Genomic DNA, 23,964 nt, shown 5'->3' on the forward strand with positions numbered 1-23,964 from the left:
GATGCACACAGAATACTCCAAATATTCTAATTCTATTCTATTGTGCTATTACAGTGCGCTTAAATATTTACACGCCAGGACAGGCCCACTCAAATACTCAAAACACTGATCTTGGCATGTCTCCAGCATAGTAGTGGAGAAAAGCTGGCAAAGCATTATTATTATAACTTCCCATTTTACACATTCTCGGTCGCTTAGACAAAACAGGCTGACACAATAATTTGGTGGTCCAAAGGGTGAAAAATAACACAGTAATACACGCAATAGAAATATTCAGAGAAATCTTTGGCCCTTCATTGACATACCTGGATTCACTTGTATGGGTAAAAACCTGAGGAATTTGCTGAGAGACGATGCTCCTCACCACACAGACACACTGGGCACAGTGAGTCATTTTCTTGAAATACTGAGCACCTCGGTTTGTTCTTGGGTTAAAAAAGAAAAAGAGGAAACGGAGTCAGGTTCTCGTCTTGCCACATACAGGAAGACAGTCCGTCTTCCAGCTTTGCTCAAAAAATCTCCACCTCACTTCACCTCATAGCTATGATCAGATTCTACCCACAGGATGTAGGCCGCTGGGTTTTCCCCCCAGTTAAGATTCTACCAACAGATATAGTAGATGGTAGATTTCTGCAGATACAGATTGACAGGGCAGCCTTTAAAGGGCAACTCCTGCCAATTTCAATGTGCTGTTGTATTGCTCACACTACCCTTGACTTGTCAGTACCCGGTGACACCGCAGTTTTTGGCCCAGCCCTTTCCGAGACATGAGCTATTCTAATGGGGGCAACTTTTGTTTACATTTCAAAAAAATGAGCATAGGTCTACTCCAAATATTTTCCCAAAAGGTATCGCTGTTTGCTAGCTGTCTGCTGATGATGCATAACCTTTTGGATGTTTTTGGGAATAAATAAAAATGTTTTTTTGAAATGTTAACAAAAGTTGCTCCCATTAGAATAGCTCATATCTCGGAAAGGGCTGAGCCAAAAAAGGCAGTGTCACCGGGTACTGACAAGTCAAGGGTAGCGTGAGCAATACAACAGCACATTGAAATAGTCAGGAGTTGCCCTTTAAAGTGATTTTTGGAAATTAGTTCATTTTACACCTCTCCTTGAGTTAAATGATTGAGTTGTACCTTTCTTCTGTATTTGCAGTCGCTCTCTGAGTCTGGCAGTGCCAACTTTACCTCCAAGCTAACAATTAACATTGAATCCTATGTTAGCTGGTCTCATAGGATTCAATGTTAATTGCTAGCTTGGATGTAGGATTTGCACTGCCGTACTCAGTGAATGGATGAAATTACAGGAGAAAGGCATGACTTAAACTTTTAACTCAATGGGAGGTATAAAATGAACTTATTCCTAAAAATGGCACAACATCACTTTAACACACTACTATGCACTATAGGACATACTGCGTGTGCTGTTCTTTAGTAGAGTAGAGTACAGTACTTTTATTAATCCCAAAGTTAATTAAAGTCTTTTGCTCAAGGGGATTTCAGCCATAGGTGGAGGTGTATTGAGAGGTAAGGGTGAGATTCAAACCTGCAAGCCTCTGATCTTAAGACCAACTCCCTACCCATTAGGCCATGGTTTTCATATCACAGCACCCATCCATGGAAAGCACAGGTGAATAGGCATTACATGACGCATAGCCTAGCCTATGTACTGTATCATGTTATTTTTCACTTACGTCTGTGATTGTAGTCCGAAAATGTTATTTTGCATGCTATTCTCCACCTCACGTCTGACAGTGACACGACAACAGTTGAAAGAAAATTTGACATCAAGTGGCATTAATGTTTAAAATGTGCTTATGGACCTCTATGAAGTGCACTAAATTATATTTTAAATCATACTTTATTTATTTTTTAAATGTATATTATATTAATTAAATTATATTATATTATATTATATTATATTATATTATATTATATTATATTATATTATATTATATTATGTGATATTGTTTATTAGAACCATATAATTTCTCTCATATAGCAGCTGAGTTAACCACTGAGACAGTGAGAGCTGACTGCGTGTGTGCGCATGTGTGTGCTTGCTTGTGTATGCGGGCACAATGATGTTCCTGTCTTGTTCACACTGTATTTTAACATCTGTGTTTGTGACCAATCATTCCCAGTAAAACACTGTGTCATTCACTATGCCTCCTGCTTATAAAGAACTACTGTACATGACTTGACTTGTCTTGACTTGAGTCATTTCTCCAGAGCACAGTCTATTAGGTCCATTGTGTCTGAGGTCTGACAGAAGTTTCATGTTCACGACACAAAAAACTGAGTTAAGTTTCAGTTGAGCCAACTTAAAAATGTAAAGCCACCTGCTGCAAGAAACCCCTTAATGATAACCTTCGATTATTCAGTCAACGCAAGCCGTAGCCAATGTATTCAGTTCATTTTCTATGAAATCCAGCTGATCATTCTCGCAAAAGCATGTTGGGATTCCGGCACAGCGAGCAAGAGATCTGCTGCACATCAAAAAGTTGGGCTCGCTTGAAGTCCATACAAATTTTATCTTAAAGGCCACGGTAGCCGTACTGAGTTACCCAATGACTGTAGAGCACATGAAGATGTCCCATGATTCCTGTAGTCATCACGAAGGTATATTACTCTCCTTAATTGCAGATTTTTGACAGCTATCAAACTTTTGGATGTACAAAATATAGACTACAAACAATTATAATGCATGTGGTTATGGTGGCTGGGTTCAAATGATTATACACCATAAGCACAACAGTGCGAGGGCAAGCTGTGTGTGAAAAAAAAACATTAGTCTGAGAGAATTAGGGTTGAAGGTGGAAGTAAATAAAGCAAAAGAGTATTTGGCATCATTTGATTTGAAGTTTTCTGTACATTAAGAATTTTTGGTGCCTTGATTGGTACAGAAAAAAATTACAGGGTTTTAAATGGAGCGTGGTACATTTTGGAGCAAAAACGCAGGTTACCACGTACATATTGGTTGATATAAGACAATGTAGGGGGTCCAAGGTCAAGGTCACAAGGTGGGATTAAGACTAAGATTAAGATTAAGACTGTTTTGCAAGAGAGAGCGAGGAGAGGGCGAGAGAGAGACGAGGGGATGGGGCTAAGCCACAAGTACAGAGAAAATAGAACTATCACTGGCCTAGCCACAGGTGACCCGGGTCTGTGCATTGTTCTGTTTTCTGTGTGTATCTGTGGCTTCGCTCCATCCTCTCATCTCTCACTCGACCCCTCCTCCCTCTCTCTTGCACTTGTAGGCACCAAAAATTATTAATCTGCACAATGCTCCAATCTAAAGGCTAACAAAGATGCTTTTGCTTAATTTAGTATACTGACACCTTTTAACATTTTTTAGGCTAATTCACTTGAACAGCATGTATGCAGTAGGTTATTTTAGCCTGTGTGACCCCCATGTGACCTTGACCTTTGACCCCGAAAACCTAGATTGTCTTGCAACATCTTTGACAACTTATAATGAGTAAATACCTCAAGTTTCATGATAATATTTAAATTGGCTGAGGAGATAACCAATATCAATGTGTTGTAAAATGTGTTTTTCCGCCAAAAATGATTGTACCATGTTCCATTCAAAGCCCTGTAATTTTTTGGTAACACTTTATAATAATGTCTGCTTAGTAAAGACTTAGTAAATAATTTACTAATGATGAACGAAACATTAACACATGTTTTATTAATGCTTTATAAAATATCTACAAATAATATATACAAGATTTTACATACCTTATAACAGAGTATTTTATTCATTTACAAGCAATTTGTAAATGTTTTATAAATATAAGATATTAACATAACATTTCCTAGTCATTTACAAACATTTGTTAACATTTTCTAGTCATTTACAAACATTTGTTAATGTTTTGTTCATCAATAGTTAATTATTTATTAAGTCTTTACAATGCTTTTTTTGCATCCATTATTATAAAGTGTTACCAAATTTTTTTTTGTAACAATCTGCGCTGTAGGCACCAAAAATTCTTAATCAACAGAACATTTCAAATCAAAAAAATAATACCAAATGTGCTTGTGCTTTAATTTCTGACCCTTTTTAAGGCAAATTCGCTCAGAATACATGTCCTGAGGTCGGTAAGAGCACATTGAGCTGTAATTTACGGGCAGTTGGTTTGCTATATTGATAAAAACACCTAGAAATCTAGATTGATATAGTGTATACCCTGTATAACTCCCGGGCCACGTGAGCTGTAGGCAAGTTGTGTTGACGTAACTGAATAATGGATCTCGAAGACTTAACTGCTAGCCCAGGCCTGCCGATGAAACGACTGTCTTTAATCCAATTCTACACCTTCGTGTGGAGTTCCCAGCCACTCTACTAAACATTCGTCACTGAGACTACTGACAATGCCAATTTGACCACTACTTACGTTGCTGGAACCACACAATTTCCTCTTTGAAACTGATGTGTTCTTTGATCTTTTAACTTGCTGATACCATCAGATCGATTTACTTTAGTGAAAGCCCACTTGGGAAACTCATATTGTCATTGTGACACCACACTCCACAGCACACAGTGCTCATTGCACACTACCTACGGTGCATCTCTCAGCTGATTGATATAGCTCTAATTTAGCACAGAGCCTATGTTATAACTTCACTGTCACCAAAATTGTAATGGCTCTGTCTTAATCTGTTACTTAAGGCTCCCAGTAATATCATAGCAATGTTATTATTATGATGTAGTTGAGTATTTTGAGCAAATTAAATAGGCCCAACAGCGACCCTAAAAGCACTAAGAGGCTACGTTACCTTTGGAGGGTAAGCTAATCTATAGTAACAATGTTTATCTTAGCTATTATTATCTAGTGGCTATTTTCTGTTTTTGCTGTCTCTTGTCCTTTTCTGTATAGGACAGGCAGGAATTCTGGGAGTAATTATATCCTGGGTTGTTGTTCTTATGCATCTACTGTATGTAGTTCTCTTTTTTGTCATTTTGTCATGACAGCGTCAGCAGAAACCAACCAGGTTTGGATGACAATTCAGATTCTTACACACAGATCGACTTTAAAGGTGGTAAGTATTGTCAGGTAGTGAGGGGTTTCCCCGACTCACCCCAAGCAATCTTTCGCTGTTATCTTTCTCAGCTACATCTGACTCATACAGTAGGTGGGTGATATTCTCCCAAGCACACTGGAGGAGTGGACACACACACACACACACACACACACACACACACACACACACACACACACACACACACACACACACACACACACACACACACACACACACACACACACACACACACACACACACACACACACACACACACACACACACACACACACCTCAACCACCAATAAATAATGGAAATAAGAGATAGAAGAGTTACAGTATGTAAGCAAATGAATTACAGAGGTCAGTAAAATAAGCACGTCTCTGGGCACACTTGTAATGATATGGTGAACCTCAACAGCAGGGGTGTCAAACTCAAATTCTCAGTGGGCCAAAATCTAAATCTTGGGAGGCAACTGTAATAAAATGACTCTGCGGGTCAAATTTGGCCCCTGGGGCTGAGTTTGACATCACTGCTCTACAGTGCAGTAGTGATTTACAATGGCATGGTATGAGTTGCATAGCTCCAAAAGGATGTAAGATGTTACAGTAATTCTGCCCCATTGGCTGTGTGGTGAGCACTCAGCCTTCCGTCACCCTGGTGATGGTGATGTCGGTTACTGAAAGCTCCATTTCATCATTTGCATGGCTTTGTGTTGAAAAGCACCACTGAATGCATGTCTGCTGACGTTTTTGTTGTGTTATTGTGACTTTGTTGTTATTGTGACTGTTGCTATTGTTATTTTGTTTCTTTTAAGACCCTTCTATGCACTAGAACCCTGTTCTATTTGCCTTTACTTACAGTATATCCGCCTGTATCGACTCTGAGCTACATACTATCAATCAGTTATCAGTTACAAAAAAGAATGAATGTAACTCTTAAAAACGTTGAAATGAATTCCATTCAGATAACAACTCAGACTCAAACTAACTATATAACTAACGACTCAAACATAGTGTTAAAGTTACTCTTTGGTCAGTGTTACATGTTCAGCCTTAAAGGACCAGTTCAGTCAATTTCAACATGCAGTTGTAATGCTCACACTACCCTGGACTTGTCAGTACCTGAGATTTTTTTTCTTCTTCTTCAGCCGTTTCCGAGATCCAGGTCATTGTAATGGGGGCAGTGCTTTGTTTACATTTCAAAAAAACATTTTTATTTATTCCCAAAAACATCCAAAAGGTTATAAAACATCAGCAGACAACTAGCAAACAGTGGTACATTTTGGGAAAATATTTGGTGTAGGCCTATGTGGGCCTTTTTAAAAATGTAAACAAACGCTGCCCCCATTAGAATTGTTCATATCTCGGAAAGGGCTGAGCCGAAAAATGTGGCATCAACGGGTAATGACAAGTCAAGGGTAGCATGAGCAATACAACAGCATATTGAAATTGACTGAACTGGTCCTTCAACTCTAGGCTACTCAATATTGTGTAGGCCTAAACATTGGAGGAAGAGGTAGAGGTAAAATTACACTGGCCACCTGCAGAACTTGACCTCGATTTTATGTTTTACTCCACGTTATAGAAATCGTTAATCGATCGATAATGTTGTAGTAATCTGAATCTCCACAGTGCTGTAATTACTGTAATCATTCTTGACTTGGGCCTTCAGTATACGTTCACTCTTACGTCTTGACACCCCCTTTTTTACTGTGTAGGGGCAGATCAGGGTTGCATTCCAAAACCAAGGTATAGCCTCTTGCCTGAGTGTGTGACCTCAGCAAGTGGTAAATCTAGGAATATAAGTGACCAGTAACTCTATTTTGATTGACGGATGAAGGATGAAACTCACTCTGGGTTAACCTAGCTGAGTTAGTTAACCTAGCAGAAGAAAACAAATGAACCTGCCAAGCTGTCTTAGCAAAGCTACTGCACCGCGGTCGGTCCAACATTTGTTGTTTGCTGTTGTCATGAAAGGCCCTGAGGCCCTTATCGCTAAAAGGCATCTTTGCTGATATTCATGACTGAGAAGCGGATGACATAGGCTACAGAACAGAATGGAATTACCCCTGGGAAAGTCCCATTATTTCTGTTGGAAAGACAGTCACTGGAGCATCTTCTTAGATGTAGAAGATAATTTTCTGCTTAGAGCAATGCCGAACTCAGTCCTTTCCCATGATGTACCTGGTACATTGTACTGGATAGTGAGGAGGAGAAGGAGCGCAGAGGATGCTACACTATTATATGTGCAATTGTTATTGTATCACAGCATGTCATTGTCGGGAGGGAACGCACATCCAAACTAACTTTTATAGATGTCAGACAATGATAGCAGTCAGAGCCACTGACAGCATGATCAGTCTTAGGATAAAAACAATCTGAAAGGTTCAAGCGTCACATAGGTCAAAAATAAAAATGTTATTAAAATGAAAGTAACTGTTAAAGGGACACTGTGTGAGATTTTTAGTTGTTTATTTCCAGAATTCATGCTGCCCATTCACTAATGTTACCTTTTTCATAAATACTTACCACCAGCATCAAATTCTAAGTATTCATTATGACTGGAAAAATTGCACTTTTCATTCATGAAAAGGGGGATCTTTTCCATGGTCCGCCATTTTGGATTTCCAAAAATAGCCATTTTTAGCTGCAAAAATGACTGTACTTTGACCATACTAGAAAATTTTGTTTAATACTTAGCAAACTTTCATGTAAAGATCAAATTTGGCAGTAGGCAGCCCAATTTCAGTAAGCAGCATAGTTGCAGTACATTTTTTGACCATTTCCTGCACAGTGTCCCTTTAAATAAAGTTTTATTTTTTTTATTTTGGGAGCACAAGTACAGCACAGCAGAGTGCAAACCCACTGGGTCCTACTATGGTAGGACATTATGCTTTACAAGGGGACTACCCACCAAAAGCCTCAAGGCAGCAGAGTAGGGTGGATGTTGCCATGTCGAGGGTTGTTTCTCAGCGATAGCGATGCACATGTAACCAACAAAATTCTGTATGAGGGAATACCAAGGGTGAGTGAGAGGATTGCTGTGAGGAGAATGAGACTCGCAGGACATTGCCAAAGTCACCCAGAACTGCCAATCAGTAAACCGGTGCTGTGGGAACAGTCGCGTGGGTGCTGGTTAAGATGACGTCTCACACTAACGACATACTCAAGAAGGACGCAGGAACCCAGAGTATCAGCGAATTGAAAAGATGTATTGAGAATCGGAATGGCTGGAAGCAACGATGGAAACAGGAATTGAACCTGCAACCCTCAGGCTCTATGCCCAAATTCCTTACCGCTTGCCCTAGAAGGAAGTGACATTTCATTACACTAACACTTTTAATTAACAGAAATTCACTCATTCGAGGATATTGGTAATGGTCCTTGGAGCAATGTACGTAGAGTCAGGTGCCTGGCTCAAGGGCACTTCAGCCATAACCTGGTGCTCACGTAGATGGATGTTCCTCACAAAGTTTAACGAAGATGCACGAAGCACGAAGGGTCTGCTTGAGAGCCAGACTACTTCAGCCATGGCTGAAGGATTAAAGTGTATAGACACACATTACTTGTACTGGTTAGGGTGGGATTAAAACACTCCAACACTCTGACCCTAAAACGAACTCCCTCTCCATTATGCTGTGACTGCTCACAGCCCATAAATTGTGATACAACCATGCCCAGGGTCAAAGAGGAGGTACTCAGCTCAGTCATAGAGGAGGCTGAAATAAGTTGCAGGAATTTCACCCCTGACCCTCGATCTATGAGCATCAAACTTCAGAACCACTTGCCCATGAATGCCACAAAAGGGTATACAATGTGAAATGCTAAAAATATTGGCAAAGGATAGACAGCCTAATGGTGAGGGAGGGGGTCTTGAAATCAGAAGGTTTGAGGGTCGAATCCCATATCATCCATGGCAGATGTATCCTTGAGCAAGAAAATTAATCGTACACAGCTCTAGGGACTGTGACCAACACCCTGTAACGGTGCATATACACCAACGGCGCGGACATCCACAGTAGATCCACTTCACGTGTCCGTTATCAGTCCGAAACGGTTAGAATGGATGAAAACAAATCATGCCTTACACACAGGAATGCGGTGTGAGCGCGGCGCATGTCCGTCCCGACCGGACATGTCCGCGTTGCTCCTTGAAAATAGAACTCGAGTCTATTTTCCTGCGCGGACGTCCGCATTCAATGCGCGGCTCCCATTGAAAATGAATGGCTGCCTGCGGATAGAACGTGGACGTTAACTCTGCAGTGTGAAAGGCAGCCTGCGAACCTCTCGAACTCGCACTGCTCACGGAGACGTTAAGGAAACGTGCGTCTGTGTGTGCATGTACCGAAAGTCGTTTTGGACTAAAACATCCATGTAATGTAGTTATAGCAGGAGGAAATGACACTTGCATATAAAGTTCCTGTTGGTTACAAAACAAGTCGAAAGTGTTTCACAGAGCACTGTATTGGTCTCATCAACAAAAACTACAAAAACATTCAACAAGTTTTTTTTTTAATTCACCACCAGGAAATTGTTACACATTAATGTTACATACCTACATACAGTTTAGTATTCAAAACAAATATACATACTGATTATTTACAAGATAGACAGAAATATCAAAAAGCACACAAAAATATCCTACGCACATGTGTGCGCGCATACACACACACACACACACACACACACACACACACACACACACACACACACACACACACACACACACACACACACACACACACACACACACACACACACACCAATAACCAGGCAGTATGCATTATCATGTAGGCCTACCATTTATATGAAATACAGTACCACCTTGCTTGTGTATATCACTTTCCAGTGATTCATTGATTGATTGATTGATTGATTGATTGATTGAAATGTCAGCGTGGTACAAGTAACACCACTAAGAATTTATTTATTTGTCATTTGAGTCAAATCTGTTATTGAAATGACTGTACAGGGTTTCCCACAGCACTTTGTTTTTAAGATGGTCACCTTGACAACCAACAACCACCACCTAGACTAGGTTATCAAGATAATATATTTGGGTTGTGTATAACTTCTGAAGTTGCTTCAACAAAAAAAATGCTTTTAGGGGGGCTTCATATCAAATTTCCACATGACTTTGCACAACATAGCCTTTCCAATGATGATAATCATGTGTCTCTGATACTGGCTGACCACCACCAACTTCTAAAAAACTAATACATATTCTGCAGGAAATACTGTAGTGTGTCTTATCACTGGTAACGTCACTAAGATTTTTTTTATCTCCACCAAGGAGTTTATGTTTTCAGGCGCATTGGTTCGTTTCTCTGTTTGTCTGTATCTCTGTCAGTCTGTCCGTCAGCAGGATAACTCAAAAAGTTATGCACAGATTTTGATTTAATTTTGTGGAGTTGTTGGAAATGAGGAAAGGAACAAGTGATGGAATTTTGGTGCTGATCGTATCTGTTTCTAACCTGTTTCTAACAAGTCAGAAAGACTTGAAAAAAATTAGGATGTAACATAGTCAAATGTTCTATCAAACAGCTTCGTTGGCGGAGGCCAGCACTCTCTGAGTGTCTCTCTGTTTGTCTGTCTGTCAGCAGGATAACTCAAAATCTCAAAAACTTGGATCTGGCTGAAACTTGGTGGAGTTGTTGAAAATCACCAAAGGAACAAGTGATTAAAATTTGGTGGGGATCCACAGCATGAACCGGAACCAGGACCTTTTTAAAGATTCTAAACCATTGCTGGTCTTTTAATCCCTAGTGACCACACATTGAATTGCGAGACAGGGCAAATCATTCCAGTTTTTAACTCCACAAAAAGGAAGCAGAAAGACTGGGTATATAGTCAAATGTTCTATCAAGCAGCTTCCTTGGCAGAGGTCTGCACTCTCTGAGTGCTTCTAGTTATTTATATATTTATATACCGTATATTTATGATTTAGGCCTATATGTGTTTTTGAAATGCCATTGCAGCTCATACCATACCATCACTAAGATATGTTTTGTTATTTAGGCTATATGTGTTTTAATATGTGTTATTCAAATGCTCTTGCGGTCTTGGCACATACAGGTGAAACGTCACTAAGGCTTGCCTCATGGCCAGCGTGTGGGTTTCCTCTCGTTCACAGTCCCGAGTTCTTCTCAGACTTGTGTTGTAACTGGCAGGTGCGCGCATCAACATGCTGTTGCAATGCCACAGACTTGAAATAAAAAAAACGAAAAAGAATGAGGAAAGAGTAATGATGAATGGGCATGGTTTGTTTTTTTCCCCTTCAAAGAATGGTATCGGGTGAAAATGTACTCACATCCTGTATGTGTCTTGTGTCTTTCTGCCGAAACTAAAGCATGTTGTACTACCGGAAGGGTGTATGGACAGTATGTACATTATGAACTGTGTGTATGCACTAGAACTGTGTGTAACGAACAAAATACATTTAAGAGTAAAAATATCTGTTTCAGACTATTCAAATTTGGTGGATTGTACATACTTTTGGGAATGGCACCTTTAACCTAAGAAATAAGAAATTATCTTTTCATTTAGTATTGCAGAGATCAATTGGTTTCGAATAGGAGTTCGGCAATCTGGAGTGGGAGTAAGATCAAATACATTTATTTGGTACAGGTTATAGATGTAATTAGTGGGTTTGACATGGGAGTGAACCAATCACAGATTTGGTAGTCAAACTAAAAAGATAACACTGTCAGCGTGAGTGTAAGAAAATACAAAGATACATTCATTCCAATTAGCTATGAAACATTGTAGGCCTACGTGTAACAGCTCATTTTTTACAGTGCATTTTTTTTTTACAACTATTCACACAAACACACAACATGGTGGGATTTATACAATTTGAGGGATGAACAAGTACAACTTAACAGTTAAAACAGCACCAAACAAACAAACCATCCCCCACAAGTCCACCCGATCAGGTCCAATAAATTGCAGTGGTCAGAGGTAGGGTTTCACTACCCAGTGTACATACGTACACGTACACAAGTCAGTCCTGAGGCTCTTTCAGTCCAGTTAATAAACCAGAGGAATGCAACATTGTAGTTTGAGTTCCTACAAACAGTACCAATGCCCAACTTCAACACACTTGTTATAGGAATAGGCCTTTTTCTCATGTTCTCAGACTCCTTCGATTGAATGCATTCGAAGCAGACATAAGGTTCACCCTGACATAGATATAACCAGAGAGACTGGATAAGGGCCTCCACACACCAGCTACGACAACGTGCAGAGCATTTCTCAGAAAAATTTGACTCCATTGTTTTCAATAGAACCCCGCACACTGGCGCCGATGTCCGCGGACCTCTGCTAGCGATTAGAGACAAGTTCTATTTTGTCGGAGCCGCCCATTCACTCTATCGACTGCGGGGGTCGGACTTGTGTCGTAAGCGAAAGTGCTCCACAGTGCTGTCGGAACTGATGGGAGGGCCTAATACTCCTAGAATCTTTGACCTTAGTAATACCACTGTTTTCTATGGCTTTTTGTCTGAAACCAGGGATCTCGTACAGTTTCCAGGGCCCCATGTATAGAGGGGGCCCATACAGTGTCTGATTTGCGTATGTACATATATCACTAGGGGGTCAATTGGAGCTGATTGTACATAGGGCCTACAATTTGCTGCTATGTCCCTGCCTGAAACTAATCATTGTTTATACCTACTTCGCTTCAAAACAGAGCTTGTTTGACACCAGTGTGAAAAGGCGAACTGCCAAGCAACCCACCCCCCATCCATCAATACACATATCTGTTTCAACAAAATCATTCTCACCTACTATGGTATGAGCCAATTCCACAATCAAGTAAAAATGTATTCAGTCCATTCCCTCCCTTGCCACATTGAGAAAAAAAGTTTTTTATGTCCTGTCTCTCTCTCCAGTCCCCCCCCCCCCTTTCTGACCACTCCAATCAGAAGTTCAAGAAATGCTATGTCAGTAATATTTTAATGACACACAACTGCATGTAGTCTAGAACTGATGTTCTAGCACAGTAGGCATACACCTACCACAAACTATCTTGGCATAGGCAATAGTTTTTTCTTTCTTTCAGGAGGCCCAGAATTTCATCGACCAAGTTCCTTGGAAGAATTTTAGAAGGAGAATTGAGTCATTTCCGTTTTTCCGCACTCAGGTTGAATATTTTTTTCATACAATCCGATATCAGCAGGTCAAGCACCTTTTCCTACCCATCACCCATGCTGAGGTGAAGAGAGAAGAGGTCCTTTACTGGGCCATTATTTCCGTTGCTCTCCTCTCTGCAGATTCCAGGTCTTGCAGGTTCCTTTCCAATGCTCGCCAGATCAATTTTCAATTATCCTGAACTACTCACAATATAAACGTGGGTCACCATCATCTCTTATGAAAATGCCCCCTGCCAATGCCATGATGAGCTGAAGAGGGGTACAGGTCATTCAGTGGGTCAGTATGTTTTTCCATTGATCTGGTGTCAATAAAAAGCTTGAACAAAATGGCTACCCCCTTACGCAAAATGACCTTGCCCAGCTCAGCAACACCCTTGGTGATGTTGCTCTCCTATCCGCCCACACAGCTGCTCAATTTTACAACAGTGCTGTAACTCATGTGGCTTCCTAGTAGTTCATGAGGAGCAAGGGGGTAAGAGTTTAGTGAAGTTACAAAGGGCCCAAATACATTATCGGGGGAAGGGGAACAGGTTGCACAACAAATCCAGAAGGTTCCAGAAGGAGTTCCAAATGGAGGTTCCAGAACTCTTCCCAGCCCTACTGAGCCGAGTGCCAGGGGTACCATCTCCCGTTGTTCTCGAGTGAACACACAGCACTACTACCACTGGCAAAAAATGGCTGTCCACCTTTCCCCCCGTGCGTTAGTCTCCTTATTATCATTAAGTGGGCTTGCCATAGCAAGTCCCACTTCTTGTAATCTCTAAGGCGCGTTTATTATTTCCCGTTGCTCTCCTGCCGGTCCACGCGGTTGTGCGTGCAGGCGTGGGCGCTGGTGGTGGACTCCGACTCCCTCAGCTCCGTGCCTTCCTCCGCGTCGTCCACTTCCGTCTCCACGCCTCCAGCCGCCTTGCCCTTTCCTCCGCCCTTCCGGTCCTGGCTCTCGCGGCTGTTCTGCCGGCTCTTCCTGGAGTAGTCCAGTCGCCCCGTGGCCTCGAAGAGGCGCGCCATGAAGCTGAGGCCCTCGCGACGCATGTAGGACTTGCCGGCGAAGGTGTAAAGCAGCGGGTTGACACTGCTGCTGATGAAGGCCAGAGATGAGGTGATGGTGCGGCCCGACATCCACAAGAGGTCTAGCCTGATGGAGCGATAGAGAGAGAGAGAGAGAGAGAGAGAGAGAGAGAGAGAGAGAGAGAGAGAGAGAGAGAGAGAGAGAGACAGGATGGAGGGAGGTGTGGAGAAAAGAGGGAAGTGGGGAGAAAAGAGGGAGAGAGGGTTAAAATTGTGTCGGAAATCCTTAAGTTGTGTTTAGATGTGATGAAGGCCAGAGCTGAGGTAAATACTCTGTATTCACACTTCAAGCTTACTGACATATTTATAGCACATTTTAACTGTGTAGAGAGAGGGGAAGCATGGAGGGAGGTGTCGAGAAAACTCTATGTAGCAATTTTCATTTAAAAGCAATGTTGCCCCGTCATGCTTTTCTAATTTTTTTAAAATATTTTTTGGGGGGCTTTTTGATCTTTATTATTACAGGACATTGTGATAGTAGACAGGAAATGATAGGGAGACAAAGATGGGGCAGGGCCGCGAAAGCCCCGTCATGCTTTTCACCATATGTTTCTGTCCTACCAAGAATCGGTGGGTGTGTGCTTCCACAAATGTCAAATCACTCGATCTCTCGATCTATGTGTGCCTGCGCGCACGTTTGTGCGTGTGTGGTTTTCACCATATGTTTGTGTCCTACCAGAGACAGAGAGAGAGAGAGAGAGAGAGAGAGAGAGAGAGAGAGAGAGAGAGAGAGAGAGAGAGAGAGAGAGAGGAGAGAGAGAGAGAGAGAGAGAGAGAGAGAGAGAGAGGAAAAGAGAGGGAGAGGCAATGAATGTACCTACCTCTTTTTGAGAGCAGATTTGTCAGGAGATAGGGCTGCAGCCACCTAAGACAACAGAGGACAGCAGATGACATAGGTCAACAGTTGCTCCCAGGCACATTTTATTGGTTTGTCACACACAGGTGACAGTGACAGCTTTGGCCAGGCCCAGGGAAAAGTCATCTGAAATGCCCCAAGTGTAATGTGGAGCCATTTCTAGACCCTTTCCCTCCCTGGACCCAGGACAGCTGACCCAGGACACACACACACACACACACACACACACACACACACACACACACACACACACACACACACACACACACACACACACACACACACACACACATATGTGTACACACACACACACACACACACACACACACACACACACATATGTGTACACACACACATATGTGTACACACACACACACACACACACACACACACACACACACACACACACACACACACACACACACACACACACACACACACACACATGTACACGTACACACACCCACATGTACAAACGCACGTTCTGACCTGCACCATGTTGATGAGATGATAGGGTAGCCAGAAGATGCAGAAGGTGATGACAATGGCCAGGATGAGCTTCTCGCTGCGGATGCGGCGGCGGAAGCGCGTCTGGCGTATGCGGCGAAGGATACCCACGTAGCTGCCCACGATGACGCTGTACGGCAGCACGAAGCCCAATATCGTTTCCATGGTGTACTGTAGTACAGTCTGTGGACAGCAAAACACACTGGTGTTAATTGTAGCGAAGGGGAGTAGAGCTGCCCAGCTGGGACTTGAACCCAGACCTTCTGGGGTAGTGAACTGGGGCTCTGACCGCTACACCAAAGAGCCAGGCTCGTTGGCATGTTAGTCAGAACACACCCACAACCCTAGTGATGGCCACTCCATCACACTGCCTTTCACTTTGGGAAGCGCACCTGTGTGCTTCACACACTCATGGTGTCCCTCACGCAACTGCCCATCATGCTTCTCCCATCCAGTGTGCCCCATCATCAATGCTTCACCCATCACTGGGGTCCCTCACATGGAATTACGGCTCACACACAATGGGTACGCTTCCGATGGCCTCACGGTAGCCATCCCACTTCTGACACCATTTGTAGCAAAGGGGAGTAGAGTTGCCCAGCCGGGACTTGAACCCGGACCTTCTGGGGTAGTAAACTGGGGCTCTGACCGCTACACCAAAGAGCCAGGCTCGTTGGCATGTTAGTCAGAACACACCCACAACCCTAGTGATGGCCACTCCATCACACTGCCTTCGCCTTTGGGAAACGCACCTGTGCGCCTCACACACCCATGGTGTCCCTCACGCAACTGCCCATCATCAATGCTTCACCCATCACTGGGGTCCCTCACACGGGGTCACCAATCCTGGGTGTCCCTCACATGGAATTACGGCTCACACACAATGGGTACGCTTCTGATGGCCTCACGGTAGCCATCCCACTTCTGACACCATTTGTAGCGAAGGGGAGTAGAGTTGCCCAGCTGGGACTTGAACCCAGACCTTCTGGGGTAGTAAACTGGGGCTGTGACTGCTACACCAAAGAGCCAGGCTCGTTGGCATGTTACTCAGAACACACCCACAACCCTAGTGATGGCCACTCCATCACATTAATACAGACACATTCAGTACACTCACACACACAAACGCACACACACACACACACACACACACACACACACACACACACGTCAGGCACCGGCTCTGAATCCCAGCGACCATGTTATTAACTTCTAGACTATGGCTCCTCGCAGTGGCCAAATAAGCAAACTGCAGGTTAACGGACATACTGTTTAGAGAAATATTCAGTTTCATGTTATATTATGTGGATATAGAGTCTAAATATTCTTAAACGAAAAGAAAAGCTTTCACAAAGGGAAAAAGGCTGATGCTTTTTTATATGGTCATATTCTTACTAGTCCATTCATGGAGTATGGTAGCTACTTAAAATAGTACAGTGTGTCTTCATGGGAGATTGTGGTACAAACGTCATTATTACCAATGTTGTTTTTGGACTGAGTTTTGAATACCTTATGAGCATAGTCAAGCCCTGGCATGGAGCACCCTAATACCTTAATGTGCAATGTGCTTCCCAGAAACGTGTTGAGGCATGGCACCCTTCTTTTAGTCAGGTAAATTTGTCGATGATTTGCTTCCACCTTTGGATGAGCCAGCCCATAAAAAAGGATATAGGGGACAAACGCTGGGAGCAAAAATGTGGTGCTTTGGGGTTTGGAGTTTTGCTATTCGCACTTATTTCATATTTTCTACCAATTAGTGTCTGTGTGTCACACTGGAACTACCACCACGTCCCTATCTGTGCGAAACAATGATACATTAACAAGTATATAACTACATGTATATTCAAGTCAGTGGTGCACACCTATGCTGGAGATGGAACCAGCAGTCTTCTGATTCCAAGACCAGATCATTTCACTCTCATTTCCAAGTCTACAATAAGTGCATTCTACTTCCAAGTCATTGCTCTCATTTCCTCTTAGTACATGTCCCACTACAGTGTATCCATCATTCTTGGTTATTTGAGTAAGCACTTCAATTTGCCTATCATGTTTGTTGCCAGCTATTTACTTTAAATCCATCGCATCATCCTGGAGGCGTTGCATGGTGTCCATTTTTTGGTATCTCCAGTTTTTGAAACCTGCCAAGCCACCTTAGGGTGAGGCCACTAAATAGAAAAAACAACATAAAACGTGAAAAACCAAACGGCAAAGCTGTGGGTGAAAGTGTACAGAATACGCAAAGGTGTGTCAGTCGGTACATCTATGAAGGGCCACACTCTCACTTCTGTTGTCCAGATTCATTTGGAATATATCCAGGGAAAACAATCTGTATGTCAGGTCACACGCTTGTCACACTGATGATAGCCTAAGAGCCGAAACCCATTTGTTGTCTTGACTTGCACTCAAAGCAATCGTCAGGGATGGAGTGAGGCCTTAAAAAACGACCCAGGCATTTTTGACATAGCCCAGCCCCTCACATAACCCCCCTGTGTCTCTATGATATTCTGATTGGCTCAGGCCATTGTCTATAATCCATGTTTCTCAACAGGGGCTCTACAGCACCCCAGAGGGTGTTAGGGAGCCCTCAGGGGGTGTTGAGAAGGATACAGCTGAGAGAGGTAAATTTGGCGATGATTTGCTTACACCTTTGGATGAGCAAGCCCATAAAAAAGGGATATAGGGACAAATGCTGGGAGCAAAAATGTGGTGCTTTGGGGTTTGGAGGTTTGCTATTCGCACTTATTTTATATTTTCTACCAATTAGTGTCTGTGTGTCACATTGGAACTAGAGAAGAGAAGAAAAGAGAAGAGACTTCTTGTCTTGCACTTGTCTATTTTATTTTTTGCGTACTAAAGGGGGCGTTGGCAGGCTTATGATGAAGTCAAGGGGGTGTTGGGAGGAGGCTTATGATAAGGTCAAGGTTGGAATACTTATGCTGAGGTCAAGGGGGCGTTGGGGGGCTTATGATGAGGTCCAGGGGGCTTTTATTCAAAAATGGTTGAGAACCACTGGTCTATTTTGTGGTCTAAATTATGGCATCGGCCCCTTTAGGACTCTAGGCCCACCTGGAAAATCTCCTGTATGACAGACTACCAGTCCAGGCCTGGGGATTATTACAGTCGGGTGTACTGAGGTCCTGTTATTTGTAGCTACTTAAAGGTGTGTCTGTCAGCTTAACAGCAGTGTGCTAAAATCACAGGTTGGCATTAACTGTGAATTCTTTGATCACGGTTGACTTGCGGGCATGGTGCGGCACAAGACGCTTTTAAAAAGACATGCACGACATATTAGTTAACCCCTTAGCGCAGGGCCTATGTTATAACCTTACCGTCACCAAAATAGTAATGGCTATGTCTTAATCTGTTACTTAAGGCTCTCAATAATGTCATAACAATGTTGTTATGATGTAGTTGAGTATTTTAGGCAAATAGTGAATAGGCCCGCAGGCGACCCCAAATGCACTAAGAGGCTACTGTGCATTTTAATTGTTGCAAGCACACATAATATACACACTGCAGATTAAATAATGCGATTCGAGAACCCTGTGTTTGATACAGTATTTAACGTAAAGTGTCTTTGTTATAAACATTAAAGATGGCCTCTCAACGTCATTTGATTAATATTGCTGTGTTCCCCATTGTTATTGAATGTGTTACGCGTTGGTCCTGTTTTAAAAAACTTTCTGGTTGCTTTGTTTCAAGCCGTTTTTGAAAGCCAGCAAGGTGGCTTGTGGAGAAACGAGAGGGTGTTCCGTGTTTCTCGTGGAAATGCGTCTCTGATTGGCTCACTCTTCCAGCTCTCGTGGAAATGCGTCTCTGATTGGCTCAGTCCTCCTGTTCTTGGAGCGAATGTAATGGGAAACAGAGTCGCCACTTCCCCGGGTGGTACTGCACTATAGGGGCGCCAACGGAGGCGTGCATACTCCATTCAGGGCTGTGCTCTTTCGACAGCGACCCCTAGGCGAGCTGCAGGCACGGAGCAACCAGAGTGGACCTGCTCTATGGATGAGGCTTTGTGCTGTGTGTGTACCTGAGAGTAGCAACCAGCTGATAGCTAAGCTAAGCTAGATTTCGGGCCACCAGACGTTGCTTGTATTGAAAACAAGCAGAAAAAAATTGCTCGACATGTTTTTAGAAAAATGGGTCGACATAAACCTTTGTGGCCAACGCCTTCTTTCGACGTGACGAAACACAGAAAGGCTTTCGTGATTCGCTCGTTTCTCTGCATTATTTATGTCAATTGGGAAACACCGGGAAACACAGCCAGGCGAGGTGACGCACCACTATGAGAGCCTTGCAAGTGAGTTTAACTTGGGGTGACCGTCCGATCTTCAAAAGGAGTGAGTAAAATTGTGTTTAATCGGAAGTTGGCCTTTAAATTACACAAGGATTTCAGAAAGGTGTGACCCCGTAACGGACAAAACTCCAGTATTCTGATGAGATTGGAGTATAGCTCAAAGTGGAGTGGGGAAACGACATCATCTATTGAAAGTGATGCCAAAGAAATAGCCTAATCTCAATCTCAATAGCCTAATTTCAATTTCTTTCATTTAATTGTATTTATTTATTTTATGGGGTTTTGTGAAGTCAAGTCGGCTTTATTGTCAATTTCTTTACATGCACTGGTCATACACTGAAATCACGTTTCTTACTTTCCCATGCAGACATGGGAAAAGACATTGACCTCTTTTGTGATAGGACAGTGGAAGGGTAAGACAGGAAATAAGTGAGTTGATTCCAATTTAGCACTCAAAGCCAACATCAATTCACATGAAGATGTTTACAGAATACTGTCAGTCAGCGTAAACTATATGAAGGTTAGATGGTTATCCTTTTCCGTTGTGCTTGTGGGAAAGCAAATCAGATACTGCCCTACATGGCTTCTCACACACAGACACGCGTGCACGCAGGCACACACACACACACACACACACACACACACACACACACACACACACACACACACACACACACACACACACACACACACTTTATTTGGATTGACAGATAGACGTTTATCATAGCACAAGCCAAATTTCATAGGAGTTTATACAAAACTAAATGAAACTGATCACTAAGTGTCTTACACACACGCACACGCACACACGCACATGGCCGTAACCAGGAATTTGAAATAAGGGGGGTCCATAGTGCCCGCGCAGCGCACCAGAAATTTTTTAAAGGTGCACTGTGTAGGATGTTGAGCGGATTATCTATTGTAACTATGTTGCTCATTGAAACTATGCTGTCTTTTGCCAATTTTGGTCTTTTCATGAATATTTGCTGAATAATAAACTAATATTTATTAGTATGACCAGTTTGCAGTATGTTTTGCAGCTGAAAAGATTTCTGGAAATTCAAAATGGCGGACAATGGAGAAGATCCCCTTTTTCATGTATGAAAAATATTATTTTCTCTAAAAAATAAGGGAGGTCCGGACCTCCCTTACCTCATATGTGGCTACGGCCATGCACACACGCACACACACACACACACACACACACACACACACACACACACACACACACACACACACACACACACACACACACACACACACACACACACACACACACACACACACACACACACTTTATTTGGATTGACAGATAGACGTTTATCATAGCACAAGCCAAATTTCATAGGAGTTTACACAAAACTAAAAGAAACTGATCACTAAGTGTCTTACACAGACACACACACACACACACACACACACACACACACACACACACACACACACACACACACACACACACACACACACACACACACACACACACACACACACACACACACACACACACAGATACGTAGGCAGGGGACAGGGGACCAGGAATTCCCCACTCACACACAGACACACAATTTCATTTTGTGGCCTGCATTCCAGCAGCCAGACACAGCACCAGCAGCACACACATGCAGGCACGCATGCACACACACACGCAAACGCGCACACGCACACGCACGCACGCACGCACGCACGCACGCACACACACGCACACACACACGCACACAACCCCTTAACACACAGCTACACTTACATCTCCTGTTCTGCTGTGCACCGGTGTGACACAGACACACACTTTCATCTTGTGGCCTGCGTTCCGGCTGCCAGACACATCTCCAGCATCACACACACAAACACGCACACATGCACACACACACGACCCCTTAACACACGCACACACACACGCACACACACACACACACACACACACACACACACACACACACACACACACACACACACACACACACACACACACACACACACACACACACACACACACACACACACACGACCCATCACGGCTGCCCCTCACACACGACACACACACACAACAGCCACACTTACATCTCCTGGTCTGCTGTGCACCGGCATACACAAGCGCCTCCCCTCGTTTTGGGGCACCACGTCCCGATAGACGAGCACGGGCACGGACAACGCCATCACCAGGAGCCACACGCCCAGCAGCAGCTTCAGCACAGTGCCCCTGCTGGCCCTGGCCCACACACTCTGGGGCTGGGTGATCGACACTAGTCTAGGGAGGAGGAGAGAGAGAGAGAGAGAGAGAGAGAGAGAGAGAGAGAGAGAGACAGAGACAGAGACAGAGACAGAGAGGGACACAGACCAGAGACAGAGAGAGAGACAAAGACAAAGACAGAGAGAGAGAGAGAGACACACAGAGACACAGAGACACAGAGAAACAGAGACAGAGAGACAGAGAAAATTAGATATTGAGAAAAATAGATATTGCATGTGGTTCAACACTGTCTGCCACACTGACTTCCCTCGTCAAACATTTGTTATAGGAAGTATGGATGGGCCCAGGCTACACATTTACTCCACTAAACAACAAATGAGTCAAAATTACTTCCGTAACTATGGCATGCATAGACAAAACAGCACAAACATTTAAAAAATGTACATTAAAATGTAATCAATAAACAGCATTATAATAACAGAACAACTGTAGAGGAACAGTTCTCTTTTGTAAGTCACATCTGCTCAGTAGAGTTTTTTAACGATTTGGGGGCACTTAAATGTAGGAGGGACGTAACCAGACATTTTCAAATACAAAGGTCAAATACAGAAGTCAAATACTGTGTGCTGTACTGCATACTGTACATTTAGAATGCTTCAAACGCTTCAGTCAAACTCTTAAGTTTGTTTTCATTAATTAATGCCTTGAGGATAAATGGGAGTGGCGTATAGACTGAATTTGTCATTGTTGATCAAATATCGGTTTTCATCAATGGATAATTTTTACATTACTGAAAACAATACGGAGGACAGGACTTCTGTGTCCTCAATGGTAGTTACGGCCATGAATGTAGGCCTGAAATATTGAAATATTTTTCTTGCTATTTAGCATGGCGGGGGAGACTGTTGGGGGCTTCTACAAAGGGCAGATTTGGTACGACCCTAAGCAACTGCCTTGTCTACTTCATGGTAATACCAACTCTGCATCTGCTAAATGTTATGTAATTACAACGAGGCAGTTTCTTACCTGTGCAGTGTAATTGTAATGTGATGTGCAGTGTAATTGTTAAGTAATGTAACGTAATGTAAGAAGGCAGATCCTTACCTGTGCAATGTAACTGTAATTTAATGTGATGTAATGTAGTTTAGTGTAGGACAAATTTAGATCGGGACCAATGAAAGGAATCTTGGATATAACAAGACACTTTCTTTAATGTAATGTAATGTAATGTAATGTAATGTAATAGGGCAGTTCCATACCAATGCAGTGTAATGTAATGTAATAACGTAATGTAATGTAATGTAATGTAATGTAATGTAATAGGGCAGTTCCATACCAATGCAGTGTAATGTAATGCAGTGTAAATGTCATATGACAAGGCAGCTCCTTTCCTGTGCTGTGTATATGTAATCTAATGTAGTAGCCTACACCAAGGAAGTTCCTGACCTGTGCAGGCTCATGAGGGTGATGAGCATGATGGAGGCGTACATGTTGGCACAGCAGAGGTAGAAGAGCAGCTTGCACAGCACCAGCCCAAACTCCCAGTCACGACGCACTGGATACCGGAGAAGATTTAAGGTTCAACTTTCAAGATTCAAGAACGTATCACATTTGTTATCTGGACCCCTTACTGTACTCATTATTGCCACAGAGAACAATGACATGGAGTTTAGAGTATCAACACCATTTTGATTTAGGCTACTTTGTTGTCACAGATGCTTAATACTCACAATTCTCAAAAATAACCTCATAATACCACAAATAACTTAGAAAATACAACAAAATTATACCCTACGCAAGAGTAAACATTTTCCTGATTAGGCTTCTTACAACATCATAGAATTCATGGGGGTATTGACA

At 42.8% G+C, this 23,964-nt stretch overlaps 2 protein-coding genes across 2 annotated transcripts in view; both read right to left on the bottom strand.

The window, feature by feature from the left end:
- The window catches only part of ltb4r (leukotriene B4 receptor), an 11,793-nt gene extending 11,406 nt beyond the window's left edge, over positions 1-387 (bottom strand). The window contains exon 1 of the mRNA XM_063186532.1: positions 306-387. The gene's annotated coding sequence lies outside the window, so the exon portion shown is untranslated. The remainder of the gene's footprint in view (positions 1-305) is intronic.
- Positions 388-12,957: 12,570 nt separating this feature from the next.
- LOC134437086 (leukotriene B4 receptor 1-like) lies at positions 12,958-23,945 on the bottom strand. The gene is made up of 5 exons (XM_063186534.1): positions 23,551-23,945; positions 21,975-22,161; positions 15,599-15,799; positions 15,075-15,118; positions 12,958-14,320 (listed from the first exon to the last, which is right to left on the bottom strand). Exons 1-5 carry the CDS (start codon positions 23,592-23,594, stop codon positions 13,960-13,962), a joined length of 837 nt encoding a protein of 278 aa, XP_063042604.1. The 5' UTR covers positions 23,595-23,945; the 3' UTR covers positions 12,958-13,959.
- Positions 23,946-23,964: the final 19 nt, after the last annotated feature.

Source organism: Engraulis encrasicolus, chromosome 21 (genome assembly GCF_034702125.1).
Source record: "Engraulis encrasicolus isolate BLACKSEA-1 chromosome 21, IST_EnEncr_1.0, whole genome shotgun sequence".
In the NCBI taxonomy this organism is placed as follows: domain Eukaryota; kingdom Metazoa; phylum Chordata; class Actinopteri; order Clupeiformes; family Engraulidae; genus Engraulis; species Engraulis encrasicolus.